This window comes from Sturnira hondurensis, unplaced genomic scaffold (genome assembly GCF_014824575.4).
Source record: "Sturnira hondurensis isolate 20B ecotype Veracruz unplaced genomic scaffold, ASM1482457v3 Scaffold0014302, whole genome shotgun sequence".
In the NCBI taxonomy this organism is placed as follows: Eukaryota; Metazoa; Chordata; class Mammalia; order Chiroptera; family Phyllostomidae; genus Sturnira; species Sturnira hondurensis.
Window position 1 is genome coordinate 5,315,065 of NW_028086933.1, and position 26,096 is coordinate 5,341,160.

At 36.0% G+C, this 26,096-nt stretch overlaps 1 protein-coding gene across 4 annotated transcripts in view; it reads right to left on the reverse strand.

The window, feature by feature from the left end:
• CABCOCO1 (ciliary associated calcium binding coiled-coil 1) overlaps positions 1 to 26,096 on the reverse strand; it is a 114,886-nt gene that overhangs the window by 81,504 nt on the left and 7,286 nt on the right. For 2 of the 4 annotated variants that reach the window (XM_037062700.1, XM_037062701.1), the window contains 3 exons: positions 20,605 to 20,711; positions 14,687 to 14,856; positions 2,360 to 2,504 (listed from right to left, as the gene is read on the reverse strand). In XM_037062700.1, the coding sequence (XP_036918595.1) occupies positions 2,360 to 2,504; positions 14,687 to 14,856; positions 20,605 to 20,711 (422 nt within the window). Of the gene's footprint in view, positions 1 to 2,359; positions 2,505 to 14,686; positions 14,857 to 20,596; positions 20,712 to 26,096 lie in introns of those variants that run through there. The other 2 variants (XM_037062703.1, XM_037062702.1) reach the window with 2 other exon arrangements.

The window sequence follows — 26,096 nt, forward strand, 5'->3', positions numbered from 1 at the left end:
ATTCATCAGCACTTACAGTAATGTTGGGGAGGAGTTTTGGTATTAGTTTTTTTCAAATCACAGACACATAACAGAATATACAATCTAGACCAGCAATTTTCAACCTTTTTCATCTCAAGGCACATATAAACTACTAAAATTCTGTGGCACACCAAAAAATATATATTTTTGCTGATCTAACAAAAAATAGGTATAATTTTGATCCATTTATACTAGGTGGCTGCTGTTCTGTTGGCCGTTGTCATTTTATATTTGATAATCTAAGGGAAAAGAGGTCGGTGCCCCTGACTAAATAGTCAGGTGTTGCGTGTTTTAAACATTCTTGTGGCACACCGGTTGAAAATAGCTTATTTAGACCCTGTGAACAGTATCAAAAGAGATTTCAATTTTACTGCCAGTTAAGTTTCATATGCTGTGGGGTCATGTTCCAAAAACTACTCTCCCTAAAGTGATGAGTGCTTTCACTGGTTGAGTAAATTTAATATTAGGTTAAATTGAAGCATGCTTATACTTTCAGTAATTGAGTTAGCTTCATATTTATAACATTTCTTTGTAGTCATTAAAATAAAAAGTATTATGTGATTTAATTGCCATTAAATTTACATTTGTGGATCTATGAGGCATTCTGAACAGGTGTTATATAAAAAAGCACATTTCTCTTTATACAATTTCAGTATTGATCCCAGATATCCTACTAACTGATAGTTTATTTTTTGTAACGGGTATATTTAAAATGTGTAATGTCTTTGAAATCACAGTATAAAGATTTGACAGCATCAAAATAGTTCTGATTTATTTTGTATAACTAATATCTCAAAAATATTACTTTTTTCAGGACACTGGGGATTTGGGGTATGTGGGTACCCTGGGTAGGATCTAACAGCGACTAACACCGACACCTCCTCTCAACCATTTGCTGAGATAAAATGTTAAGAAGTGCACTGATGAGAGAGACGAGATGAAGGAGCAAAGCGCCACCATCTTCCGCCACCCAGAAGCTGTCATTACAGCACCAGCACTGGGTTTGCTGCTGTGGTTCACAGTCGGTCTCGGTGCCCGTTATAAACCTCCTGGGCTTAGACCTTCGTGGTAAAAGTGTGCTCTGCCAAAGAGACGTAGCTGGCTCAAAGAGAGAGGAAGGGAAAGACGCATGCTACACAAATGTGAGGAGGATGCCCTCCGCCCAGCGAGTCCCAAGCCTGAGATGCAGGAAGAGCTTGGGGATCAGGGTCTCCTTGGATTCTGAATTTCCACCTCCTCCTCTTCCCCTACACAAGGACCTTGCTTTATTCATTGATATGAAGACTACTGTGGCTTTCAGTGGGAGACAAACATCAGAGGTGTGCTTCTAGGTTAAGAAATCAAATCAAATGCTGTTATATAGAAACACATCATGTACCATTATTAATTCATGCCAGAAACTAGTATCTAAACCTTATCATATTAAACACAGTAATATTTAAAAAGCTTCCAGAGTACAGCCAGGATTCTTGCCAAACAAACCATGAGCATGTCTAGGACATCACGAAGCACCCTTCATTTTGGAATTTTAAAATTTAAAGTTGGAAAACACTGTAGTACACAGTATGAGAAAATCAAAGATATTCTGCGGAAGCTTTTAGCTAGACAAAGAACAGATTTTTACAAACTCTTGTTTAAACATTTGCAAACTCTAAAAATGTCCCCTGGGCACAATGCATGATTCTAATGCAGACCTTGTGACAGATTAAATAAAAACCCAGATTTCTTAGTTCACCAATAAAGAATCACTGTAATAAAAATACTTTCCTCCATATACCATCATTTTCTAAGCAGAAAGAAAAACTTACTGAGTTTAATTGGTCAATACTACAAAATATTTCTGGACACCTAATAAATTCGAGGAAGTACATACATAAATCTTTTTAATTTTGAGTACAAATCATTTAAAATAAATATTTAAGTGGAAATGAATGTTGTTCTTTAAAATGTAAAATTTTGATGTCAAGGCCAACTACCTAAAATATAAATTCTATTGTAATTAAGTCTGAAAAATCTGAAAGAATAATTTTATTTATAAAATGGTATTAGAGATTTAGAGGAAAAAGAAATACTTAGATAATTTATTATAATCCTTAAAAAAATCACATTTCTCAAACACAATCCTTCTTTTCAGAGTGTGAGGTTAGCTTAATCATTCAATGTCATGACTTTTATTTATCAGTGGAAGATTAGACTATTATGAATATTTATTGAGTTAATTACTGCATAAATTCTATAAATGTCAAACTCTGCTAAAAATTAAATTTGTTTTTATTTAGTAGACATTTCCTAGAAGACATGAAATGAAATATAAATGCTACTGAAAAGAAATCCATACCTGATTTTTAAGTAATCAATAATAGCATTGGCTTGTTTTATATCAAAGATACTCCATTTCTCATTCTTCTGCAAATGGGATGGTCCTATTTCAGCCATAACCTCCCCAAGCCATTTTAGGCTGTCTTCTAAGGACGTGTGCAGTGCTGAAATACAACCCAGGGAAGGCTTAGGCACTATTTTGATAGATGTTTTCAAACAAAGGAATCCAAGAGGTCTTTAGGGTGGAAAATATACTTTTTCATAATTCGTGAGGACAAATTTTAAGATTATTGTTTCTTTATGATAAATTAATAATTATATTATGAGTAAAATAATAGCAGCTGACACACCCAATAACTGCAAATTCTGTAACACTACACAATTGTCTGAAGAATGTGTTTTTATTTTAAAACACACACAAAAATGAAATTTATCTAAAGATTACTTTGACATGGAAAAGAAATATTTTATGATATTCAAATAATAGCACATATGGAAATAGCACAGAAGTTGGTTGGATTAGCTGGTGAGGAAGGCTAGCTACAAGGTAGATTCAGTCACTGTGGGCAGCGGAGCTGAACTCAAAGCTGAGATTGTAAATGAATAGTTGACCAACACTTGGCTTCAGCTGATTGTTACCATGTAGAAATTTGGGCTTGAAGATTTTCAATCGATGCCAGAAATGTGGATTTTACGTAAAACATAAAGGGTACTTTTCTTTTCCAAGTTATAAACTTGTAATTCTGTAAGCTATTCTCAAATTATGCACGGTGGTGGTGGTGGTGAGAGCCAGATGACAGCGTGGTAAAAGTGACAGGGACACCACTGTGCCACTGTTACCAAAGCAAACAAGTCAATGGTGTGGTCTACTATCCTGCAACTAGAAAAAACAAATGACAGAGTGACACTATCTTTTATGGCATTTGTTCAGGTGAAAAAGAAGTAGATGTCAAAAGCCTTAGACAACTCTTATAGTGTCTATAATATAAGTATTAAGTTCTATTTTCTTTTCATGTTTGGTTGTATTATGCTGAGTTTCACTCATGGCAGGCAAATATTACACACAATCCACATACACCCACTGCTCCCCACGTCCTGAGGTAAATCCAGCTACCAGGGCTGTCCAGAATGTCCTTTGCTGACAAGTGATGGTGGGCTGTACGGAAGGAAAACTGAAGAGGCTTAAGGTGAAGGGCTGAAAAGCTCTAGCAAAAGCAAGGTTGAACCAGCTTCTTGACTGGGCTGTCAGGAGTGTGCCCTGCTCAATGAGAACCCCACCCTCCCAGTGCTACCCACACCTCTATCTCTCTTAGGAAACCAGCAATACACTTTGTACTTCCTGCCGATGGAGTGAATGTTTCAGGGAGGTGGGAATGGAGAATGCAGAGGAGTTAGGAGAACACAGGCACGTTGTTGGACGCTGCCATTTCTGGGGTTCACAGCTACTTTTTCTTTCTGGTGCTGTGCCCCCCAAATTACTAATAAAATGACAGTAATTTATCATTTTAGGAAGATATTATAAATACTAATTTATAGTTTTTTAATTTACATTGTTTTACACTTGTAGAAATTAGAAAGAAACAAATAAATATGTAACAATTAAAATCTGGTTTAATGAATGAAAACTGGTCTGTTTCTCATAGGCTCCCTCCAGATCATCTTTCCTAAATGTCAGCTACACAAATTATTGCTAGCTCACTAGGCTTTCCTAGATTATCCTGAGTGGAGTTCAATTTTATTGCATATTTCTTTTTCCATAACAAATTTCTTTTGAAAACAGTGGGAGTAACTTCAGAAATGAAAAGTCTATTGACTAAAAGCAATTAAAAATGAATGGATTAAAAATGTGAATTATTTTATTAATAAAATGGTTTTAAATAGAGATGCAAAAATCCTTAGATAATTGATTATAATTGTACATGTAATTATACTTATCAAGGACAAAATACATTTATACGACTACTTCCTTATGCTGAAATACAACCAACTCTTTAAAACTGTTTTTTTATTTCTAGTGTTTTTTCATAGATAATGGTTTTAAAAATTAAGAAAGTTATCATTTCACTTATCTAACTGAAATGTTTGCTCTTTTAAAAATTATATTTAGTGATGCAGTTGAAATATGAAAGATGAAACTATTTAAGTAATAAGGGCTGTTAGAAATAAAATTTGTCTTTGAAAATTCAGGGTAAGGAAAGAGCACACTAACTAGACACAGGATTAGTGGGAAGCCTTAAGTCGGTACTTCATAACTGCCGCTGACTAGCTGGGTGATCTGAGTTTCGTTTTTCCTTATCTGTAAACGAAAGTCGTAGCAATATTCAAAGTTATAGTGCTGTTGTGAGGGTCAAGTCACAAGAAAGCAAAATAAAAACACAAATCTTGAATTAAAGAATAAACTGATGGTGACCAGAGGAGAGGGAGAGAGAGAAAATGGGGGGACATGGGGGAAGGGCCGTCAGGAACACGCAAGCAGGCACACGGACAAGGCCGAGAGGGGCAGGTTTGAGGGTGGGAATCAGGGACGGGGTGAAAATGGAGACAACTGTACTGGAACAACAATAAAAAAAGAAATGCATCTGCAACTCTTGGTACATTGAAAAGATACATACACTAGTGTATTACATGTGTATAGTGCTTTCTAGAATTCAGCCCAAAGACGGGCACATTTGATAAAGTATTCAGGAGGGTGGTCTCTCACCCATTGGCCTTAGGAGTAATTTAACCTCTCTGAATCTTATTCATGTTCCTCCTTTTTAAAATGGAGAGAATAATAGAACGATCTCATAAAATTGTGTGTGAATTAAATGAGACAAGGCAAATGACACTGTGATGAGCACAAGTCAATCATATTTAATTTTAGCTATTAATATTATTATTACCATTCCTATTTGGGGGAAAACAAATCAACTTTATAGAACTAAAAAGTATTCTATGGTCATTCACTAATATTCGTGTTATATACAGGTGAACCAATCTAGGCCCATGGGTCTGGAGAGAGGCCACACATCCAATCTCTCAAATACTTTACAGTTTATCCTTGGCCAAGCCCTAGAAAAACCAGACCCTGAAATATATATTGTTAAGACAAATCCTATTGATAACTGGACAAATCCTATATATTTCACAATCATTGAGCTGATCCAGGTGGGTTGTCTGCAGAATGCCTTGTAGTTAACACAGTGCCAGTTTGAAAAAGATCAGAAACTGAGCCCGTAGAAAATGCAGTTCCCACATTGGAATCGTACTAACAACGATGGACCACACTGCAGCCAACAGCCCAGCCTGGGCTCTTCAGTGCGCTTTTCCTAGTAAGATGTTGCTGGGTGGGCATGCGCACTGGTGCTCAGGACTCCACCAGCTCTTGGTCTAAGTGTAAACACAGTTTACCTCTTCCCTTGGCCAGGATTACATCTGTCCTTGATGATTACTGCAACCTTGCTGGGTTTAAAAGTTGGAGGGGATTTTTTTTTTTTATTGCTAGAAGGAAAAACTAGGTCCCTTGCTTTTTTTCTGATTAGGTTTTACATATGTACTTTCACTCTCTCATAGTTTATGAGAAGCTGGATGGAACCTACTCAAGTTTAAAAATTCATTTTTGAACTGATATCAACAATATAAAGTTTCACAAAAAAGAAATATTCTTGGGTCAGGTATGTTATGGAAAAAAGCTTAAAATGGAAATATCTTGTCAGATTTGGAATTGAGGTTCATGAAAATTTTTTACTCCCCTTTATTCTATTTCTAGTTCGTGAACACTCAGCTCAGGGGTTGCAATGGTTAGGACTGTTCATGTCCTATATTCCTTTGACGGCTGAATTTTTGTGTAGGCGCTGTATTCACATGATTCAACAAACACATGGGAAAATATACTACGGAAGGACTTCTGTCGATTCCTGTTGCCCCAACACACCCAGTTCCACACGCTGCCCTATAGAAAACTTTGATAATGTTTTTTCTGTATTCTCCTAGAATTCCTTTGCACACATAACAAACAAAAGCATATGTATCCTCATTTTGTCTTTTTATAGACAAAAGCACACAATTCTGTATCTTGCTTCATTCAATAACTACAGTTTCCCATACAATTCTTCACAAGTTTCCTCTTTCCTTTTTATAGCTATATTGTATTTCATTTTAGGGATAGACTAATCCCTACTAATTACCTTTAATTCCAGAGCAGTCTTAGATTTACAGAAGGGTTGCAATAATATCACAGAGAGTCCCCAAATACCCCGTAGACAGTTTTCCCTATTGTTCATATCGCTGTGGTACATTTGGCACAACTAATGAACAAATACTTTTGAGGGGTTTCTTAGTTTTTATTAAAGCCTGTTTTAGCTTCCAGGGTCCTATCCAGAACATCCCATTACCTTTAGTTCTTGGGTCTTCTTNCTTCACAAGTTTCCTCTTTCCTTTTTATAGCTATATTGTATTTCATTTCAGGGATAGACTAATCCCTACTAATTACCTTTAATTCCAGATTTACAGAAGGGTTGCAACAATATCACAGAGAGTCCCCAAATACCCCGTAAACAGTTTTCCCTATTGTTCATATCGCTGTGGTACATTTGGCACAACTAATGAACAAATACTTTTGAGGGGTTTCTTAGTTTTTATTAAAGCCTGTTTTAGCTTCCAGGGTCCTATCCAGAACATCCCATTACCTTTAGTTCTTGGGTCTTCTTGGGCTGTATGGTTTCTTGTTTTGATGGCCTGGATGGTTTCAAGGACTAGTCAGGTATTTTGCAGTGTGTCGTTCACTTTGGATTCGTCTGCTCTTTTTTGTCATGATTAGACAGGGGTTACTGGTTTCGGGAGGAAGAGCACAGTACTGTTTTCATCACAATATGGAAGGATCTATACTATTAGACCCGGCTCATCAGTAATGGTGTTGGCCTTAACCACCTGGCCAAGGCAGTATTTGTCAGGCTTCTCTATTGTAAAGTTGCTGTCCTTCCCCTCTCCATACTGTCTTCTTAGGAAGTAAGTCCCTGTGCAGCCCGCACCTCAGGGGTGGGGAGTTGTGCTTCAACTTCTGGAGGGGGAATTATCTACATAAATTGCTAAGAATTTTGTGTCGGAGATTTATCTATGTACCCCAGGCCATTATTTATTCCACCATTACTTATACCAGTGTGAGTTCATGGGTGTTAATTTTCTAGTTAGAGCATAATTCAACATGCATTATTTTGTTCAAATTGTTCCAACTTTAAAGATTTTCATTTTCATTTTGAGTACATACTTTTGGCAACTAACGTTGCCCCAGGGTCATCTTTTATGACCCTTACTCCAGGTCTACAGATTTTTCTCGTGAGCCCTGGTTTCTTTTATTAAAGAATGAAATGATGAACCTAGACCTGGCCCCAGCTGGTGTGGCTCAGTGGACTGAGTGACTGCCTGTGAACCAAAGGGTCGTAGTTCGATTCCCAGTCAGGGCACATGCCTGGGTTGTAGGCCAGGTCTCAAGTAGAGCGTGTGTGAGAGCAAACCACACACTGATGTTTCTCTCCCTCTCTTTCTCCCTCCCTTCCCCTCTCTAATAAATAATTAATAAAATCTTTAAAACACCCCAACTAGACCTGGGTTCTGGGTATGCTCATTGTTACTGAGAAGTCATTGCTTTTAGGCCCTCTCTGTGGACTGAACTGAGAAACATATGTGGGTATGTGTATGTGTACTTCACTATATAACTATACATCTGTATCTATATTAAGTTAAACATAAGTTCACACTGATAGTTCCAGGTGAAAATTCTAATCTTTTGCTTTTATGAACATTACTGTAATTAATGACTTTACATATATATATCCGATTACATGCATGCAAGTGGATATGTAGGATAAAATCCCTAAAGTGGGATCCCTAAAGGGTTGGGTCAAAGGGATAATACATTTGTAAATTTGATAGATAGCCACTAACCTACACTCCGGAGGGGGTTTTAATGTATACTTTATTAGCAGTAGAGGAGCCCATCTATTTTCTTCCAGCTTTGACAACTGAGAACGCTACCAAAATGTTGTGGTTTTGCCCATCTGATGGATGAGAAATGACATTTCTGTAGAGTTTTAATCAGCATTTTTCTTATTAACTTTATGGCTGAACTTTTCATTTGCTTAAAAATCATTTGCATTTGTTTAGTCACATGCTGGGCATCCCCTTCTATTGCATTATTGGGCTTTTTCTTCCTGCTTTTGCGGGCTCTTTTTAGAATTCAGAACTAAACTGATGGTATGCAGGATGCAGTAATTTTCCCAGTTTGTTATTCTTCTTTTGATTTTTCTTTTAAGAAATTACTCGTATTTTTTTGTTACAGACTTTTGACTTTTATATATCAAATTTAACTACCTTTGTCTTTATGGCTTTATGACTTAGAGGCATAATTATAAATGTCTTTCTCATCTAAGGCTGTAAAGAAAAACCATGTTTTCCTCTAACATTTTTATAGTTCCACTTATTTTACATTTAAGTCTTTGATCCATTTGGAATGTATTCTGGTTTATGAACAGAGAGAAGTTTGGATACAATTTTATTTTATTTTCTTCTAGATGGATCTCTAGTCGTCTAGATGAAAAAGTACATTTTTCCACCACAGACATGAGATGCCATTTTATCAAACACTGAATTCCAATGCCTGCTTGGATCCGTTTCTAAACATTTGGTCACCTGTTCAGTCACTCACCACTGTGTTTAAATATTTGAGATTTTATAAACACTACTACATACTAATACTTCTAATAACAATACATACTATAGCTCATTATACTTTCTAAAGGCAGATTTTACAGTTTTGAAGACAGTTTTTCTGGATATTTGCATTTCTGGCTATTTTATTTTCGATATTTTTGTGAGAATCACCTTGCCTAGTAACCCCCCCTTGGCAAAAATATCAACAAAAAATCTGTTGGTATTTTTATTGGAATACTAATATTTTAAATTAACTTGAGATTTAGCATCTTCATGCTGTTGAGTTAGAGAATGTTGTGTTTTTTCTAAATGTGGAAAAACTTCCTTTGTGGCCTTTTTTATTTTCAACAACTTCATGTTTTATTAGTTGCAACACTTTCTAATAAAGATGTTTATTCTGTTTCCAGAAGTTTTCTTTCTATAGCACTGGCACGTGTGTTTTTTAAGTTTATTCCTTGGTAGTTTTTCTTTGTTGTTAAAGCAAATATATTTGCTTTCCTTAAATCTTTTATATTTGTTTTTATACACACATATTTTTAAAAAATTATTATACAGGAAAATTGACTTTTTCTTTTGCTGTATAGTTTCACGAACTTGGATGGATCAGATAACCACCACCACCACAACCAGGGTACAGGGACATCACATAAAAAAACCTCCCTCCAGAGCCATCATGGTGGGAAGGAAGGGGAAGGGTCAGCAAGGAATGTGTGTAAATGACACATGGACAAAGGCAAAGGGGACAGGTTCAAGGGTGGGAGGTGGGAGTGGGTGGGGAGGGGCTGTGGTGGGGTGCAAATGGAGACAACTGTACATGAACAACAATTAAAAAAACAAAACAGAACAAAATAAAAACTCCCTCATGCTCTCCTTTTGCCTACCCTTCCCACCCCAATCTCTGATTTGTTCTCCATCACTATAGCTGTTAACCATTTTGAGAATATCCTACAAATGTAATCACACAGTGTACAATCTTTGGAGACTGATTTCTTTAAATCTGTGTAATGCTTTTGAGATTCATCCAAACAATTGTGTGTATAATGGTTCATTCATTCATGTTGCCACGTAGTCGCAGTGTCTGAACATGGTTTGCTTACTTGTTTACCTACTGACAGTCATCAAGACTGTTTTCAGTTTGGGGCACTTATGGGTAAAGCAACTACAAAAAAACTCACATACAGGTTTTTGTGTGAACACATGTTTTTCTTTCATTAGTATAATGCCTAAGAGTGGGTCATATGATTCCATAAGACACTGCAAACAATTTTCTACAGCATCTGTGCCATCTCACAATGACAAAACTCTTACTCTAGTTGCTCTAGATCCTTCTCAGAACTTAGATTGTCAGTATTTTAAAAAAATTTTTCACCATTCTAATAGGTGTGTTGTGCTACGAGAGTGCTTTTAATTTGCATTTCCCCAAAGGCTAATGCTGCTGAAAATTTTTATGTGTGTATTTGCATCCTTTTATCTTCCATGGTAAAGAATTCTATTAAAATTCTTTGTCATTTTTAAACTTTATTTTAGAATAAATTTATATTTATAGGAAAGTTACAGAAACAATGCTGAGAATTCTTGCATACCTCATACAGAATTTATCTTACTTTTTAACATCTTACATTTGGGCACATTTATTATAACTAATAAGCTAATATTTATACATCATAATGAACTGAAGTCCATGCTTGTTAGATACCCTTAATTTTTACTTAATGCCCTGTTTTTGGTCCAGGATCTCATCCAGGACGGCATTGTATTTATTAGTAATGTCTCTTGGCATTCCTCTAGACTGATAGTTTCTCAAACTTTTCTTGTTTTTGGAAACCTTGTCAGTTGAGGAATACTGCTCAGGTATTTTGTACAATTTTTTCAATTTGCATTTATCTGATGTTTTTCTCAAAGTCAGGCAGAAGTGATGAGTTTCGATGGCTTTGCTTATTTTTAATAGGATTGTTTGTTTTCTGATTGTTGAGTTTTGAGAGTTCTTTATGTATTATGAACACAAGTGTTTGACAGATATGACATTTGCAAATGTTTTTCCCTGCCTGTAGCTTGTTTTTTCATTCTCTTAACAGTGATATTCTTGAACAAGAGCTTGACCTCCAAAATATATACAAAGGACTCACACAACTCAACACCAGGAAAATAAAGAATCCACTTGAAAAATGGGCAAAGGACCTGAATAGACACTTCTCCAAGGAGGACATACAGAGGGCCCAGAGATATATGAAAAGATGTTCAGCATCACTAGCCAGCAGAGAGATACAAATTAAAACCACAGTGAGATACCACTTCACACTGGTCAGAATGGCCATCATAACCAAATCAACAAACAATTGCTGGTGAGGCTGTGGGGAAAAGGGAACCCTATAGCCCTGCTGGTGGGAATGCAGACTGGTGCAGCCACTGTGGAAAACAGTATGGAATTTCCTCAGAAAACTAAAAATGGATCTGCCTTTTGACCCAGCAATTTCACTGCTAGGATTCTACCCCAAGAATCCTGAAATGCAAATTCAAAAGAACCTATGCACCCCAGTGTTCATAGTAGCACAATTTATAATCACCTAGCTTTGGGAGCAACCTAAGTGCCCATCAGGAAATGAGTGGATCAAAAACCTATGGAACATTTACACAAGGGAATACTGCACAGAAAGAAAGAAGGAGCTCCTACCATTTGTCACAGCATGGACGGAACTGGAGAGCATTATGCTAAGTAAAATAAGCCAGGAGGTGAAAGACAAATACCATATGATCTCACCTTTAAGTAGAACCTAATCAGCAAAACAAACAAGCAATCACAATAGAACCAGAGACATGGAAATAAAGAACAAACAGACAGTAACTAGAGGGGAGCAGGGGGGAAAAGGAAGGGTTATCAAGGAACCTGTATAGAGGATATATGGACAAAGCCAAAGGGGGTAGGATGGAGGGTGGGAGGAGGGGATGACTGGGGTAGAGAGCAGTGGTCGTGGGGAAAGTGAGACAACTGTACTTGAACAACAATAAAAAATTTTAAATTAAAAGAAAAAAATGTAGTTAAGATAAAGGTTTGAATTTGATGCAATCCAATTTATAATTCTTTTATTTTATGGGTCATGTTTTGTTGGTTATTTCTAGAAACTTCTTATATAACCCCAGATTGTGAAGATTTTCTCCCAATTTTTTTCTTCTAAAATATTTATAGTGTTAGATGGATTGTTCTGTAAATGCCAATTAGGCCCAATTAGTTGATGATGTTTTTCTTTTGGTTTGGCTTGTTTGTGGTCCAATCAGACTCGAATTTATAGGTTTATGTCTTTTTCCAAATGTGGGAAGTTTTCGGCAATCATTTCTTCAAACGTCTGTTCAGCACTGTGCTCTTCCTCCTGTCCTTCTGGGACTTGGATAGTGATGTGTATTAGAAGTTCTGGTGTCCCATAGGCCCCAGAGGCTTTGTTCCTATTCTCTCTGTATTGGTCAGACTGGGTTATTGCTGTCACTGTCTCCACATTCACTGATTCCCCCCCTGTGTCTCCTCTCCATTCTTCTGCTGATTTCTTCCAGTGAGATATTAATTACGGTTATTATATACTTTGGTTTTAAAATTTCCATTTGCTTTATATCTTCCATTACTTTCATGATTCTTTATAGCTTAATATTTGTTTCAAGAATGTTCACTATTGTTCATTTAAGTACTTTTATAATAGCTGTTTTGAAGTCCTTGGCATATAATCTAAATATCCATTTCATCTTATTGTTGGCTTCTATTTATAATTTTCCATGCAAGCTCAGATTTACATGGTTCTTAGTTTACTGAATAATTTTGGCAACGCTGTTGAAAGAACATGTTTAGAGAGACATGTAGTACTCAAAGATTCTATAAATATTTGTGTCACAAGGAAAAAACAGCTAAAGTCTGTCTTTTTGATGATTTACTAAAAATTCCTTTTTTGAAGGTTGTAGTTTAACAATTGAAATGGAAACAATATTATATTATTCATTATACCTTTAATTACAAGATATGTTTCTTGAATGGTAGTAATAGGAAAGACTGAATTCTCAAGACTGACTACCTAAGACTTCAGTTTTTGTTTTTGCTTTACACCATATTTCCTATGCACAGAATAGTGTGAAATCAGTCAGTTATTATCATACTTGTTTTCATTATGAAGTATAATTATTTTATCTTCTGTAGGAATACTTATTTTTCTTTAGCATGGCAATACATACTTAAGTAAAAGCAAAGATGAAATTATTCCACTTGCAGAGAAGGAGAAGAAGAATTTCTTCTACCAATCCTTCCAATCCTTCCCTTGTAAAGCAGGACCGGAAGCAGGAAGCGCACAGGGCACGTGTGGCTTCTTGACAGTCTTGCTAATTCACTAAATCTTGCAGCACCATAGTTAGAAACTGCTGCAAAGAACAGACCAGGCTTTGTGTGACCACCAGGCATCCACACATTTTGCTAGGATAATGGTGACAATTCTTTAGGGGAACACTACCTGCCTTGTCAAAAACAACAAAAAATAGAAACAAAACTTAAATAAAGGCAAACAACTAAACATAGAGAAAAAAGAAATAAAATAAAGAAAAGTAGGGGAGATGGAGGGAGGACGAGAGAGAAGGGGAGAGAAGGAAGAAGGGGAGGAGGGAGAGAAAGAAGGAAGGAAGATGCCTCCCGACTGCCAGAAGCATGTCTTCCAATTGAGACACAAACATTTTACATTTATTGTTCTCATGGCATTTTGGTTTTTATAGTCTGAAATCCAAATTCTAGTTGTGCCATTTCCCAGCTCTATGCCCTCGTTCTCTGGGGAGCTTGCTCAACTCTGAGACAGTGGGTACAACACCCACCCTGTAGGAGATGCTCTGAAGTTCAATGATGTGTGCTAAAGGTTAGATCCAAACATAGTGCCTGGAATGCAGAGTTGGCATTAAATAAATGATAATCTCCTTCTTTTCCTCTTTCCAAGACACAATTTTATTTATTCTCAAACAAAAGTTACCACATTTAAAATTTCTCTAAGAAAGAATTTGCAAATTTCCGTTGTAACTGATTGTAATGTTAGATAAGAAAAAAGTTATAAAATCTAAGTGTATGTGAGTAATGTCTATTTAATGGGAGTTTGCGATTGACCAAAGTACCTCTTTCAGGCATCCAGAGATCCCAGTAACACTTCTAGGTAAGACAAGACGAAAACAGCTCAAACAATGAAAAAATGCCTGAATAAATCTAAACTATTTGACATTTTGGGGAATGGATAGCAGTGATAAGATTTTTAAATAAAATTAACATATCATTGGTAAATAGCTTTTTTTGAAAAAGCCTAAAACATGTATTTTATTTTATTTTTACCATTACCATTTAGTCTCCTTACACCCCTCTCCCCACTGCAAGCCCCACCCTGGTGTCCATGTCCATGAGTCCTTTTCTCTTCTTGCTTGGCCCTTCTACCTTCTAGCCCCACCCTCCAATATTAAGAGATGTTTTGTATTAAGCATTATTTGAAGTTTTACAACTTAATGAAGATATAGACTATATTTTTTGTTACACCCAGGAAAAATGAAGTAATTTTCACTGAAGGAATTATAATAAAATTAAAGACTTTTGCTTAACAACACAATTTAAATGGAGGACTAACTCTTCTTTTCTTTAAAAAAATCAGAAGAAAGTACTTACTTCTAAGATTGTGAAGCAGCATATCTAATAAGGTCATAAATTTTGAATACTGAATAATGGAAAAGTCCATGCCTTTAGCCCACAAAAACCCAGATACGTAGTAATCTAGTAGAATGGCTTCTTTAAAGCAGGTTTGAAGGTTTTTGAAATTCAGAAACATGGCCAATTTCCTGTAACAAAAAGAAAAATTCAGGTATTAAAATCAGATGAAATGTTGAATATTTGCTTTTCTGCTTTGAAAATGTACATATTTTTCTTGAATGAAAATTTATTAATGGACATAATCTACGAATATTCATAGCTATACCTAAATTCTAAGTCCAAAATGACATTCCAAAGAAAAAGAGAGAGGAGAGAAAGAATGAGAGAAAAACCCTTTTTGGTCTTCTTCCTCTGTACTTAATTCCTTTCTAATTCTCTTCCTTCTAGCCCTTCTTTCTCTTTTTCCATCTTTGAAGTATGGCAATGACTACAATTTTTTTGTGTGAAATTCAGTGTCTTTTTTCTATTATACAATCAAGTTTCTTTTCCTTCTGACAATTTTCTGAAGCTAGATTGTTAAATATTTGTTCTTTTAAAACAGAATTCCAATTATGTATATTTGCTCCTTTTTTTCTATAGCTATAATTTTCTCTTTAACCTTCGAATTCTTTCTAATCAATTTCCTTTTATTTTACATACTTTTCTCATTACTGTCTTCTATGTCCCTCCGTGTTTTCAGAATGTTAATTCTCCCTTGGGCTGCTTATAAATTTTACCTCTGCAAGATTGTTCCTATTCTACCCTGTTTTGCACATTTATCATCTTTTATTTCTTATTATCTCTTCCTCGAGTTTGTATATCTCTGTTTCATGTTCTTGTGGCAATTGCTTCGTGAGTTTTTAATTAAATTCAAGATGAATATTTGACCTTATTTTTTTAACTCCTCATGGCTGTATGTTTCTGGTGTATTTAATTTGCCTATGAGTTCTTTTCCCTATTCAACTTTTTTCCTTGTAATATCTTTGTATGCATATTTCTTGTTAAGTTCTCAGACCTGGCCATGTTACAAGCTATTTTCTGTATGATATAAGTGGATGTCATTGATTCTAGTTTTACATTTTTAATTAGTGGGGAAAAAAGAAAAAAAGTAAGATAGGTTTTTCCCTACTATGACATAAACAATCTATTTCTTGTGAACATGGGAAGGACCTGCTCCAAGACTTTACCACCTGGTTCTGCTGCTGCAAACATGAGTCCTTGGAACGGCACTTCAGGGCTATGTCTTCAGCTGGGAGAGTAAGTATATCTTTACCTCATTCTAGGATCTTCAAGTATGTCTCTCCTCCTAGTCCTCTCTCCTACACTTCTGCTTGCTCTAAATGCTTCTGGCATCCACCCTTATATTGTGTGCTTTGGGCCTTCAGCACGCTTCTTGTTGGAACAAAGATGGAATTAGTATTTCCTCATTTCTTGTATGTGATTTCCGAGAGAGCATGTGACTTTATACTGCTATTTGCAAGAAGAGAAGTACTTAATAATCACAGTATGAAAATAAATTGCCTGATCAGAATAATAAATGCAGCAGGACTGAACAAGTCTCAGAACAAATAAAGCTGAAATTGTATTTTCCTCTCTTAACATCCACTCCATCTATAGTCAGATCAGGGTAGACCTCAACCCCAGAAGTGAGTTCTGGCTCTTCTCAACCAATCGTGGTAGCCTTATCCCCTTCCCATAATGCCATGTGACACCATTCAGTGTATGGCATTCTCTATAGTAACTATTGGTCCATATTGGGCACTCTCCTAAATTGTTCTAATTCATTCCTAACTAAGGATGAAGTACATTTTTTTTCCTGGAGAACAAAAATACAAAAGGGTAAATAACAAGATGTTATTGCTACTAACAGCCAGTTTGTAACCATAAGATTGTGCCTCATTTCTTAACACTAAGGAGGCCTTTGTTAATTAACTCTGGAGTCACACTCTCTCTGAATGTCCTGTTATGTGATACTATACATATATACATGTGTGTACCTTTTTAACTTTTTTAAGTCAATATGATCAGTTTTTCATGTTACATGCAACTGAAAGCATCCTAATTGATACATTTCACCAAGCACGCCACTCAGTTGGTGAATACATGCATGAACAGACAAGCACCAGGAAGGAGGAGAGGTGGCCTTAGCTGCCAGGCATCTTGCATTTGCATTGGTTATCAGTCGGCAAGATTTATTTTTCCATGTTGAAGGTGTAATATCATTTAGTCTTATGTGAAAGTCAGTAAGGAAACATTTACAGTAATAAAAACTTCTGGTATTTTAATAGAATCAATAAATGGGCCAATGGAACAGGTAGAAAGCCCAGAAACAGGTCCAATATATAATGGGAACTTGGTGTATGACGGAATGTATTTCAAACCAGTGAGGGAAATGCAAACTCTTCAGAAATGGTGCTGGGAACAACGACTAGCCCTATCGAGAATAAACTGCTACCTCATCCAACGCACTAACGTAGGATCCAGGTGGTTTAACTGAAGCAGCAATGCAAATTAGTGCTTTATTCTGGAGTCACATTCTTTTCACTCCCTAAATTTGGTTACTTGTCACTCCATGGATTTCTGCTTCCCATTATCGTTAAAGAAAAGTCAGAGGCTTGTCTAATTATTTTCCTGTCTAGGTTACTGTCCTAATACTAGAGATAAGGTCATGCATAAAGTTTTAGACAGTATTCGCGCTATTATTATAATATTAAAATCAAAGCTTATATTTTAAGAAGTTGATTTTTTTCTGATTCACTGTGTTTGGTATGTATTCAGACACCTTCTAATTGCTTTAATCTGCATTTGTATGTGCTTTCTTAAATACGTTTTCCACATTATTGGCTTAATTTTCAGCAAGGTAAGTTCTGCATTGGTTTTAGTCTCTAGTTTCTTAACCTAGCTCTAAGAGCTTTTTATTTACCTATTTTATCATCTTTTCTTTAACCTGAGGTTTTAGAAAAGAACCAATGCTCTCTTTAATCACCAGCTTTTGTCTGGCACTTTCTTCTGTTCCTAGCGGCTCGTCTTCCGTCTAAGTGTGCTCTTCCTCTGCCATCTCCACGCTATCTATTCCAAAAAACTAAATACTTGGCCTGAAGAGTTACATTTGTTCTTTGCTTTTTATTTTTATTTTTTCAGTGTTTGATCATATGTGCATGAAGGTAACTGCTTGCATCAGAGTATTTCTGGTGCAATTTCTCTGACATCCTCCGCCTTTGCTCTCTCCACATCCCCTCCATCTCTTTTCTGAGCACCAGGATCTTAACCTTCAACTTGAAGTGCAAGGCTAAATATTTACTGTTTTTCTTTTCCGTTCCGTCACTTCATCCCAAAGGAAATTATGCAAGGAGGACTTCGGAACAAGTCGTACAAATTCAGTTTCCATGCCCTGCTGGCAAATCGGTAAGCTTTTCCTCTGGGAACAAGGAAAGAAGGAGAGGGGAAGGGGAAAGGCGGTCACAGCTGTACAATGAGAAAACACAGGGAAAGGGAAAGATGCTTCATAGTGACTTAGGAAGTTTTGCTACAGTGATAGGTGATGTAACTATCTCACCGAGAAGTTAGCGAAAATATTACATTACTTTTGCATGCTCTTTAAATTTTTGCATGCTCATTTTATTTTGTAAGATATGATGACATGCAGAAATAAGCCTTAAGGCAAGAACTGAACAGTTCATGAAAGCCCAGTTATAGAAAGGTTATTAAGAGGTTTCTTAGTGCTATTTCTGTGTTTAAAGAGTTATTTTTAATTTTGTTGCTATCATTTTTTTCAAAAAGGATTTGGGTAGATCTATAGACAAAATCAGGGTTACATTAAAACAGAATCGATACTGGTTAGAAGATGCTGAGAAATGTATCTAGATATTTAACTTGTTTAATGAGATATGTTTCAATGGTACTTTAATGTTTTATTTGGTTGGCTGACTCTGTGGAGTATTTTTTTATTATAAAAGGTAGAAAATGTGCTAATTTCCTATAATTAATTTAAAGAGGTTTATAGCTTTGCAGACTGTCTGTATGCTTTGGGCATGCTTCTGTCACTTAGGGACAGGCTACTTACATTGTATCTGTTATGTTGAAAGGTATTTAATTCCCACTTATAATAGTGTTATTTTAAATGGAAAGTGAATGAATGATTGCAAATACTTCAGCATTACTGTTACAAAAACCTCAAGAAAATTACTTTGTAAAGAAATGGCTCCTGACATAAAACTGCTATCATTTATCCAAAATTGACATCCTAAAATTCCAGATTACTTCAGGTGAATTCTATTAATGAGACAGTTTAAAAAGTCAGGCTATGTTGAACCTGCTTGTTTTTATACCTCTAACTTCTGTATCACCCTCTGTAATATTTCCTTTGTCCTAGACTTTACCTCTTAATGATTAAAATACTTTTAGAACTTAGATATTGAGCAACAAAGATAACCAATAATTTAAAAAAACACTGTCACAGAAGGTATGATATACAGTGCAACTTAGAATGTGGTAATAAATAAGTCTAAAAAGCATTTGCCTGCCATACCTTTTATTTGATATTAACTGCATTTAATATCACATCTTTTAAAAATAATATTTAATAAAATAAATGTAAACTATATTAAATATCTGTCATTTGTATCACATTGTTTTGCCTGGTATTAAATACCTAGCTCTTGCCTTTCTATGGCCAGCAACATTTGAGATTATGTAAAAATGAAAAACAATATTTTACTTCAATGGTAAATAATCAGTGATGTTAATACAATGAGCTTTACTAATCGATTCTGACACTAAAAGTTAGAATTGTGCATTCATGTCTATAAAAATGGCAAAATCACCATGAAATACTTGTTTTAAGATGAGTCAAGTTTTTTATTGACTAATACTCATCAAGATGCAGATGGCAGTATGGCCAAATCCCACATCGCCCGCATTTCCTGCAGGATTTGCAGGCCCTGGAGGTGAACAGCACGTTGGGTAAGGCCTGTCAATGCCGTCCACCGGCTCTGAATACGCCTTCCCTTCTTCGATTCCTCTTCCAGCCAGTACATCTGTCGTATTTCCTCCTCAGTAGTAAATCGCCTCTACTCCATAATATTTCTGAGATTTGCAAATGATAACCACTGACAGAGTCATTTTCTATGTGTCCATTAGAGTCCACACTATCCTGCTAAAATCTGGAGGACTGGCCTGCAGAAATCTTATGCTGAGACATTAATGTCCAGGACATCACATTGTTCCACACATTGTAGCCAATCAAGATTCCATCATTAGAGCCAGACGATTTTTAAAATGAGTGATTACTAAAATCACCAGTTAGGAATTTGTGTGTGGGATTCATCTGACTAGAGTTCTAAGTATGTGTTCCATTATAGAAATCAATGGTCTTAAAAATAAGATGTACATATGTTACAATTATTGCTTATAAACTCAGCTATACTCACATTTTTAAGCAAATGTATGAAATCAGAGTACTCAGTATAGCTCCATATCCAATAAAAATCACAGGTGAATGGTGAATAGACTTTCCAAAATAATAAAATATATTCATTATTCATACTACAGAAAATACAACATACTCTTTTCATGATGAACAGAAGACCTAAACGTTCTTGTGAATATTGACAGTTTTATGAATAAAAGGGAAAAGAAACAGAAAACAGCAGATGGTAAAGGCTGCTTTTATCTCATAAATCCCTACCCTCAGTTAATATTAACAAGCTGGTTTGAAATGTATATCTCCCATAAAGAAGACTGCTGAGCATTGCAAAGTTAGTCATTTGAGAATTTTTGTATTCCAGAATCTGGAAATATTTAGAAAAAAGTTTAAAAATACGTAACAGAATATCACGCTCATTTACAGATACACAATAGAACTATTCTATATTTGGTTGTAACACTGACGTGCGTACTTTTGAACTCCATCTACATCCTCTGCTAGCATTTCTGTGATTTGGGCAACTGAAAGAAAATCTGGAGACAGAATCTCTTCATGTTCCTGGAATTCAGCAGCATCTTTCTACAAAAAAAAACCCCAAAACAAAAAACCTGTTATGAGTTATCTCAACACATGTTTTACATATTAATCCCAACAATATCAAAATTTGTTCTTACTGTACTCTAGTTGCTATCAGGATTGTGTTTTAATCTTGGCCCAAAGATATGTGTATTGATCTTAGAGAGACAGGAAGGGAAAGAGAGAGACAGAGAGAAAAATATTGATAACACATCAGTATGAGAGAGAAACATCGGTCAGTTGTCTCCTGAACATGCCACAACTGGAGATTGCATGTGCACCCTAGGTCTGTGCTCTGACCCAGGATCGACCCCACAACCTTTTGGTATATTGGATGATGCTCCAACTAACTGAGCTACCAGGCCAGGGCAGGAAAAATTTTTTTAAGAAAACAGTCTCCTAGATAATCCTTTAAAAAAATCTTTATTTAGTTACTTTTAGAGAGAGGAGAAAGGAGTAAAAAGGAGAGAAATATCAGTGTGTGGTTGCCTCTCACATGGCCCCCACTAGTGACCAGGCCCACAACCCAGGCGTGTGCCCTGACTGAGAATTGAATTGGTGACCCTTTGATCTACAGCCCATGCTCAATCCACCAAGCTACACCAGCCAAGGCTAGATAATCCTTTTTATTTTCTGTTTTTAAGTAAATGTTGAATGGCTACTCAATCTATCTTTTGTGCATATTTAAAACTGAGTGATAGTTTTCAACTAATAAATATTTTTAATATCCGCACCTTCCTCATTGAATTTCAGGTTCAGGAGGAGACAAATACAAGGAAGAAAGACTTGGTAGCCTCAAGAAGCTTAACATCCAGTGGGAGGAACAAACCAAGGTTGACTTTAAAACAAGAAAACAAAGTGGCAGACCATTAGAAACGTGGCATGCGGTCTAAATGAAGGGACAGGAACCAGGACGGGACAAGGAAAGTCTGCAGACAGAAGGTCCAGGCGTGGACTTGGTGAGACTAGGCCTGGATAATGCACCAGGTGGCTGAGTCAGCAATGCCAGCGTGACACAGAAGTGACAGTTGGGTATTAGTTCTGTGAGTATCAAATAACTCATAACGGTGCCTAGGGTTCAAGTAGGGGACTAGTTGGATCTAAGTGGGAAGTCACCGATAGGAACCTATTGTGGGAGATCTTAAATTTAGTAATTCAATAAATATTTATTGAGTGATTACAAGATACAAGATACTGTGCAAAGAGCCATAAATATTTTATACCCTGGCTGGTTAAAGAATGACAGGCTAAAGAGTTTGTTCTTATTAATAGAGTAGTGACTATCAACCTGTTTCTTCACATGGCACACCTAAGCTAATTACTAAAATTCTGCAACACATGGAAAAAATATATTTTTTGCTGACCTGACAAAACATAGGCATGTTTTGATTCATTCACACTGATGGCTATTGTTGTGTTGGTGGTTGTCATTTTTTTATTTGACAATCTTAGGGAAAAGAGGTCAATGCCCCTGACTAAATAGTCAGGTTTTGTATGTTTTAAAAATTCTTGCAGCACACCAGTTGAAAATCATTGTAATGGGGCAATAAGGCACCGGCAAAGTGTTTGAGCAGTGGAATGGCAAGGTAAAACTGTGCTCCAGGAAGGGTAGCAGGGTGAAGGAAAGACAGGAGAAGAGAAAGGACACAGAGGAGGAGTTAAACGGAAGGGTTGTTAAAACAGTTCAGGGACGAGACGTTGGGCAGTAGGACTAGGCTCCATGCAGTGTGCATGAAAAGAATGCAACATACAATACATGGGGGACTAAGAGAGGGAAGAACGAATGGAGATTCTGAATTTCTGAAACAGAGGACTAGAAGAAAAAGGGCCTCCACCCAGCACGTACGCCACCTTTGCGTGACCTCGACACAGGCATCCTCTCTAGGTGCAGGAGGTGCTAAAAGTCTCAAGGCTGGTGCAGCCCCGGGCCCCAGTGCACCACTTGTGAAGCCAGTTTCAGCTCCTGCTCACCCCTCAGCCGAGTTCTTTTGTCCAGCACAATCTGAGAAAGCATACACGGTCCGCTCATTATACAGAATAGAAATTGGAGTCATGGAAGATGATGCTAGTTTCAAAAAAGCAAGATAATGAGTTTGGTTTCAGTTGCTGAGTGTAAGATGGACTATGCCTATTAAGGAAGAAATGTTTCGAGGTTAATTAGGAATGCTAGAGTCAGAAGGGTCAAGTCTGAAGATCCTGGTTTAGGAATCACTGCAAGTGTGAGAATGGATGAAACTGCCCAAAGCAAGAGCAGGAAGAGAAGGGCTGTGGATGGGATGGAAGGAGACAGATAGATAGAGTAAGAGCAGCAGCCCCCTCCAAAATCAAGGATTGTGAGGTTTTGGGGAGAGAGGGTGCAAAATGTTTTCAGGTCAACAAACAGTGATGCATCCTTCCATGTGAATAGGCTCCAATACATAAGAAAGCAGAGAAATGCTTTGCTATACTTAATGATTTGCCCCAATTTTTCCTTATTCTTTTCCCAGAGTAGAAAAATCTCAAAGCTAGCAGTTATTGGTAATGGCAATCAGCTTAATGTCTATATATAAATTGGGTTGTTTTATTTTCACTTAAAAAATCTAATTTAGAAATAAAATATACTACTTCAATAGCTATATTATTGCAATCTAGGGTTAGCAAATGACCTAAACAACATCCTTCTAGCAGATTAAAAGCTCAATAAGACAGAAATACCTGAGTACCTAATATATAATAACAATACCTTGCACCTAGTAGGTACTTGGATACTTGGGAATTAAATTAAATGCACTCAGTTTTTAGAATGAATGGTATTTTAGTCCATAATACTTAAATATGTATTTGTTTAAATGTTTGCCTTTTATAAATATTTTTATTAGTAGCAGTAAAGTGTAATTATCCCTGTCCTGTCAATCCCATTAGACTATAAATTCCCCAGGGGCAGTCATTCGATCTTTCACCTCTTTTAGAACAGTACAAATCCCCGTCATGTCCACATAGGTTGTTAACAGGCCGCCTGAATTCATCTCTATCCCAGGGTGGCACTGCGAGATGATGCAGCACAATGAGAAGCAGGACTGGGATCTGAAAATCCCAGGAGGTTTGACTACTGATTAATTTTGAGACTTACAGCAAGCCACATGATCCTAAATTTGGATTCACGTTAAAAAATCATTTTGATATGTTTTAATACATACAAGATTGCTATCACTATTAACAATGAATAAAGATATTCATGAAAGGTACATTATACAGACATTCAGATCAGTTTTATTCTATTTAAATTTTTTCTGGATAGGAAAAATAGGTCATGCAAGAATTATATGAAAAAGAACACAATAATCTTAACCTTTTGTATAATAATAATTCTAGTTGCCTAGGATTACTGCTTCATTTTTTTTTTCCACTAAAACTTGATAGCTTAAGATAATCATCTTGTAGGAGGGTTTGTCTCAGATTTCTTGTTTTCATTGTTTTAAATGGAAACACGATTCCTGGGCCTATTTTAGACTACAGCTCTTCTTTGTTTGTTTATAGAGTGGTTAAAAATCCTTAATCTTTTAACACATGTATTCTAATTTGCACAAATTGAAGCGACAGTAGAAAATTCATGAATAGGCTAATAAAAATGTGGATATGTAATTGTGGCTTTCTCTGTAAAATTACATCCCTGACTAGGAAATCTGTAAGCTAAACTGCAGTATAACTCATTTTACTCCACCAGCTGGTGGATTTTAGCAGTTTTTCCAGAAGCAATAAAATTGAAAGCCTGATATTATTTGCCACATAATCTTTTCTCTGAATTTTTTCTCTAATGTCACCTAAACCTTCCACGCTGTATATATGTCTTTCTTCTAGAATTTAAGGTGTCTGGGGGGCATCTTTGTATCCATCACTGGTAGTGCCTTATAAGATTCTTAACGTATATTCCTTAAAAGAAAAATACATTTCACCAGAGATGACTAAAGAGGGGTTTCACAGTCACAGAGAACATAGAGTGATCTACAAGTTCCACATTTTAAAAGACTTTCTTTAAGCCTGAAAATAAATGAACTAAGAAGCAACACTGTGTTGAACCATGTTGGAGCCTGAGGCAAAAGGGGAAAAAATCAGTCATACTGAGGCTGTCTTTATTTAACACTTTGATCCACAGGGATTTTTTTTGCAATAATTTTGATTTTTTAAAATATTGTATTAAAAATAGTTTATTTTTACTGCTGCGTTTTTGACATCCCTTAAAATCTGTGCTCAAGAGGTGCGCCTCACTCACCTTGCTACAGTCCTGACTGCGCTTAACAGTCCATTGGAGAAAAATAAAAAGAGCTGAAAGAAGGCTAAGTTAAAGCAAGAGCTAGTTCCTTAAAATAATGAATAAAATAGAAAAAACCTTTGGCAAATTTGGTTAAAAATAGACAAGAAATAAATATATGCCGCATAAGTGGGAATACATTTAAAATTAACAAGGAAATGTGTGATTTTTATAGGTATATGTAAGTTATCAAATGTGACCAGGAGAAAGGGGAAAAATGGAACTGACCAAACATAAACTTTGCCGAAAGTCTACTTTTTAAAAAGTCACTGGGTCCAACATGTGAAGTCCTACCTAACAAACAAGAACATGTAAATTCTGTTAAGTATAATAATTACAGACTATAGATAATTCATTTTTAAGAAGCTAGAATAATCTACACACAAAAACCTGGATAGCACAAGAAGAAAATTATAAATGAAAATCATTAAGAAATTCAGATGCAAAAATTCTAATTAAAATGTTGTCTTAGTGAATGGGTAGACAATGAGATCAAGGAAGAAATCAAAAAGTTTTTGGAAACAAATAAAAATGAACACACAACAACCTAAAACCTATGGGACACAGAGAAGGCAGTCCTGAGAGGGAAGTTCATAGCAATACAGGCCTATCTAAAAAAGATACAAAAAATGCAAATAAAGGACCTAAACCTACAGCTACAAAAACTTGAGGAACAACAAACAAAGCCCAGAGTGAGTACAAGGAAGAAAATAATTAAGATCAGAGCAGAAGTAAATGATACAGAGACTAAAAATGCAATTCAAGGGATCAATAAACCCAGGAGCTCATTCTTTCAAAAGATAAACAAAATCAACAAGCCTTTAATCTGGCTTATCCAGAAAAAAGAGAGAGGACCTAAATAAATAAAATCAGAAACAAAAGAAGCAAAATTATAACTGATACCAGAGAAATACAAAGAATCATAAGAAATTACTAGAAACAACCATATGCCAAGAAATTTGAAAACCTGGGGGAAAATGGACAAATTTCTAGAAACATATAATCCTCCAAAACTGAGTCAAGAAGAAACAGAAGGCCTGAACAGACCTATAATAGCTAGAGAAATTGAAGCAGTAATCAAAAACCTCCCAACACTCAAA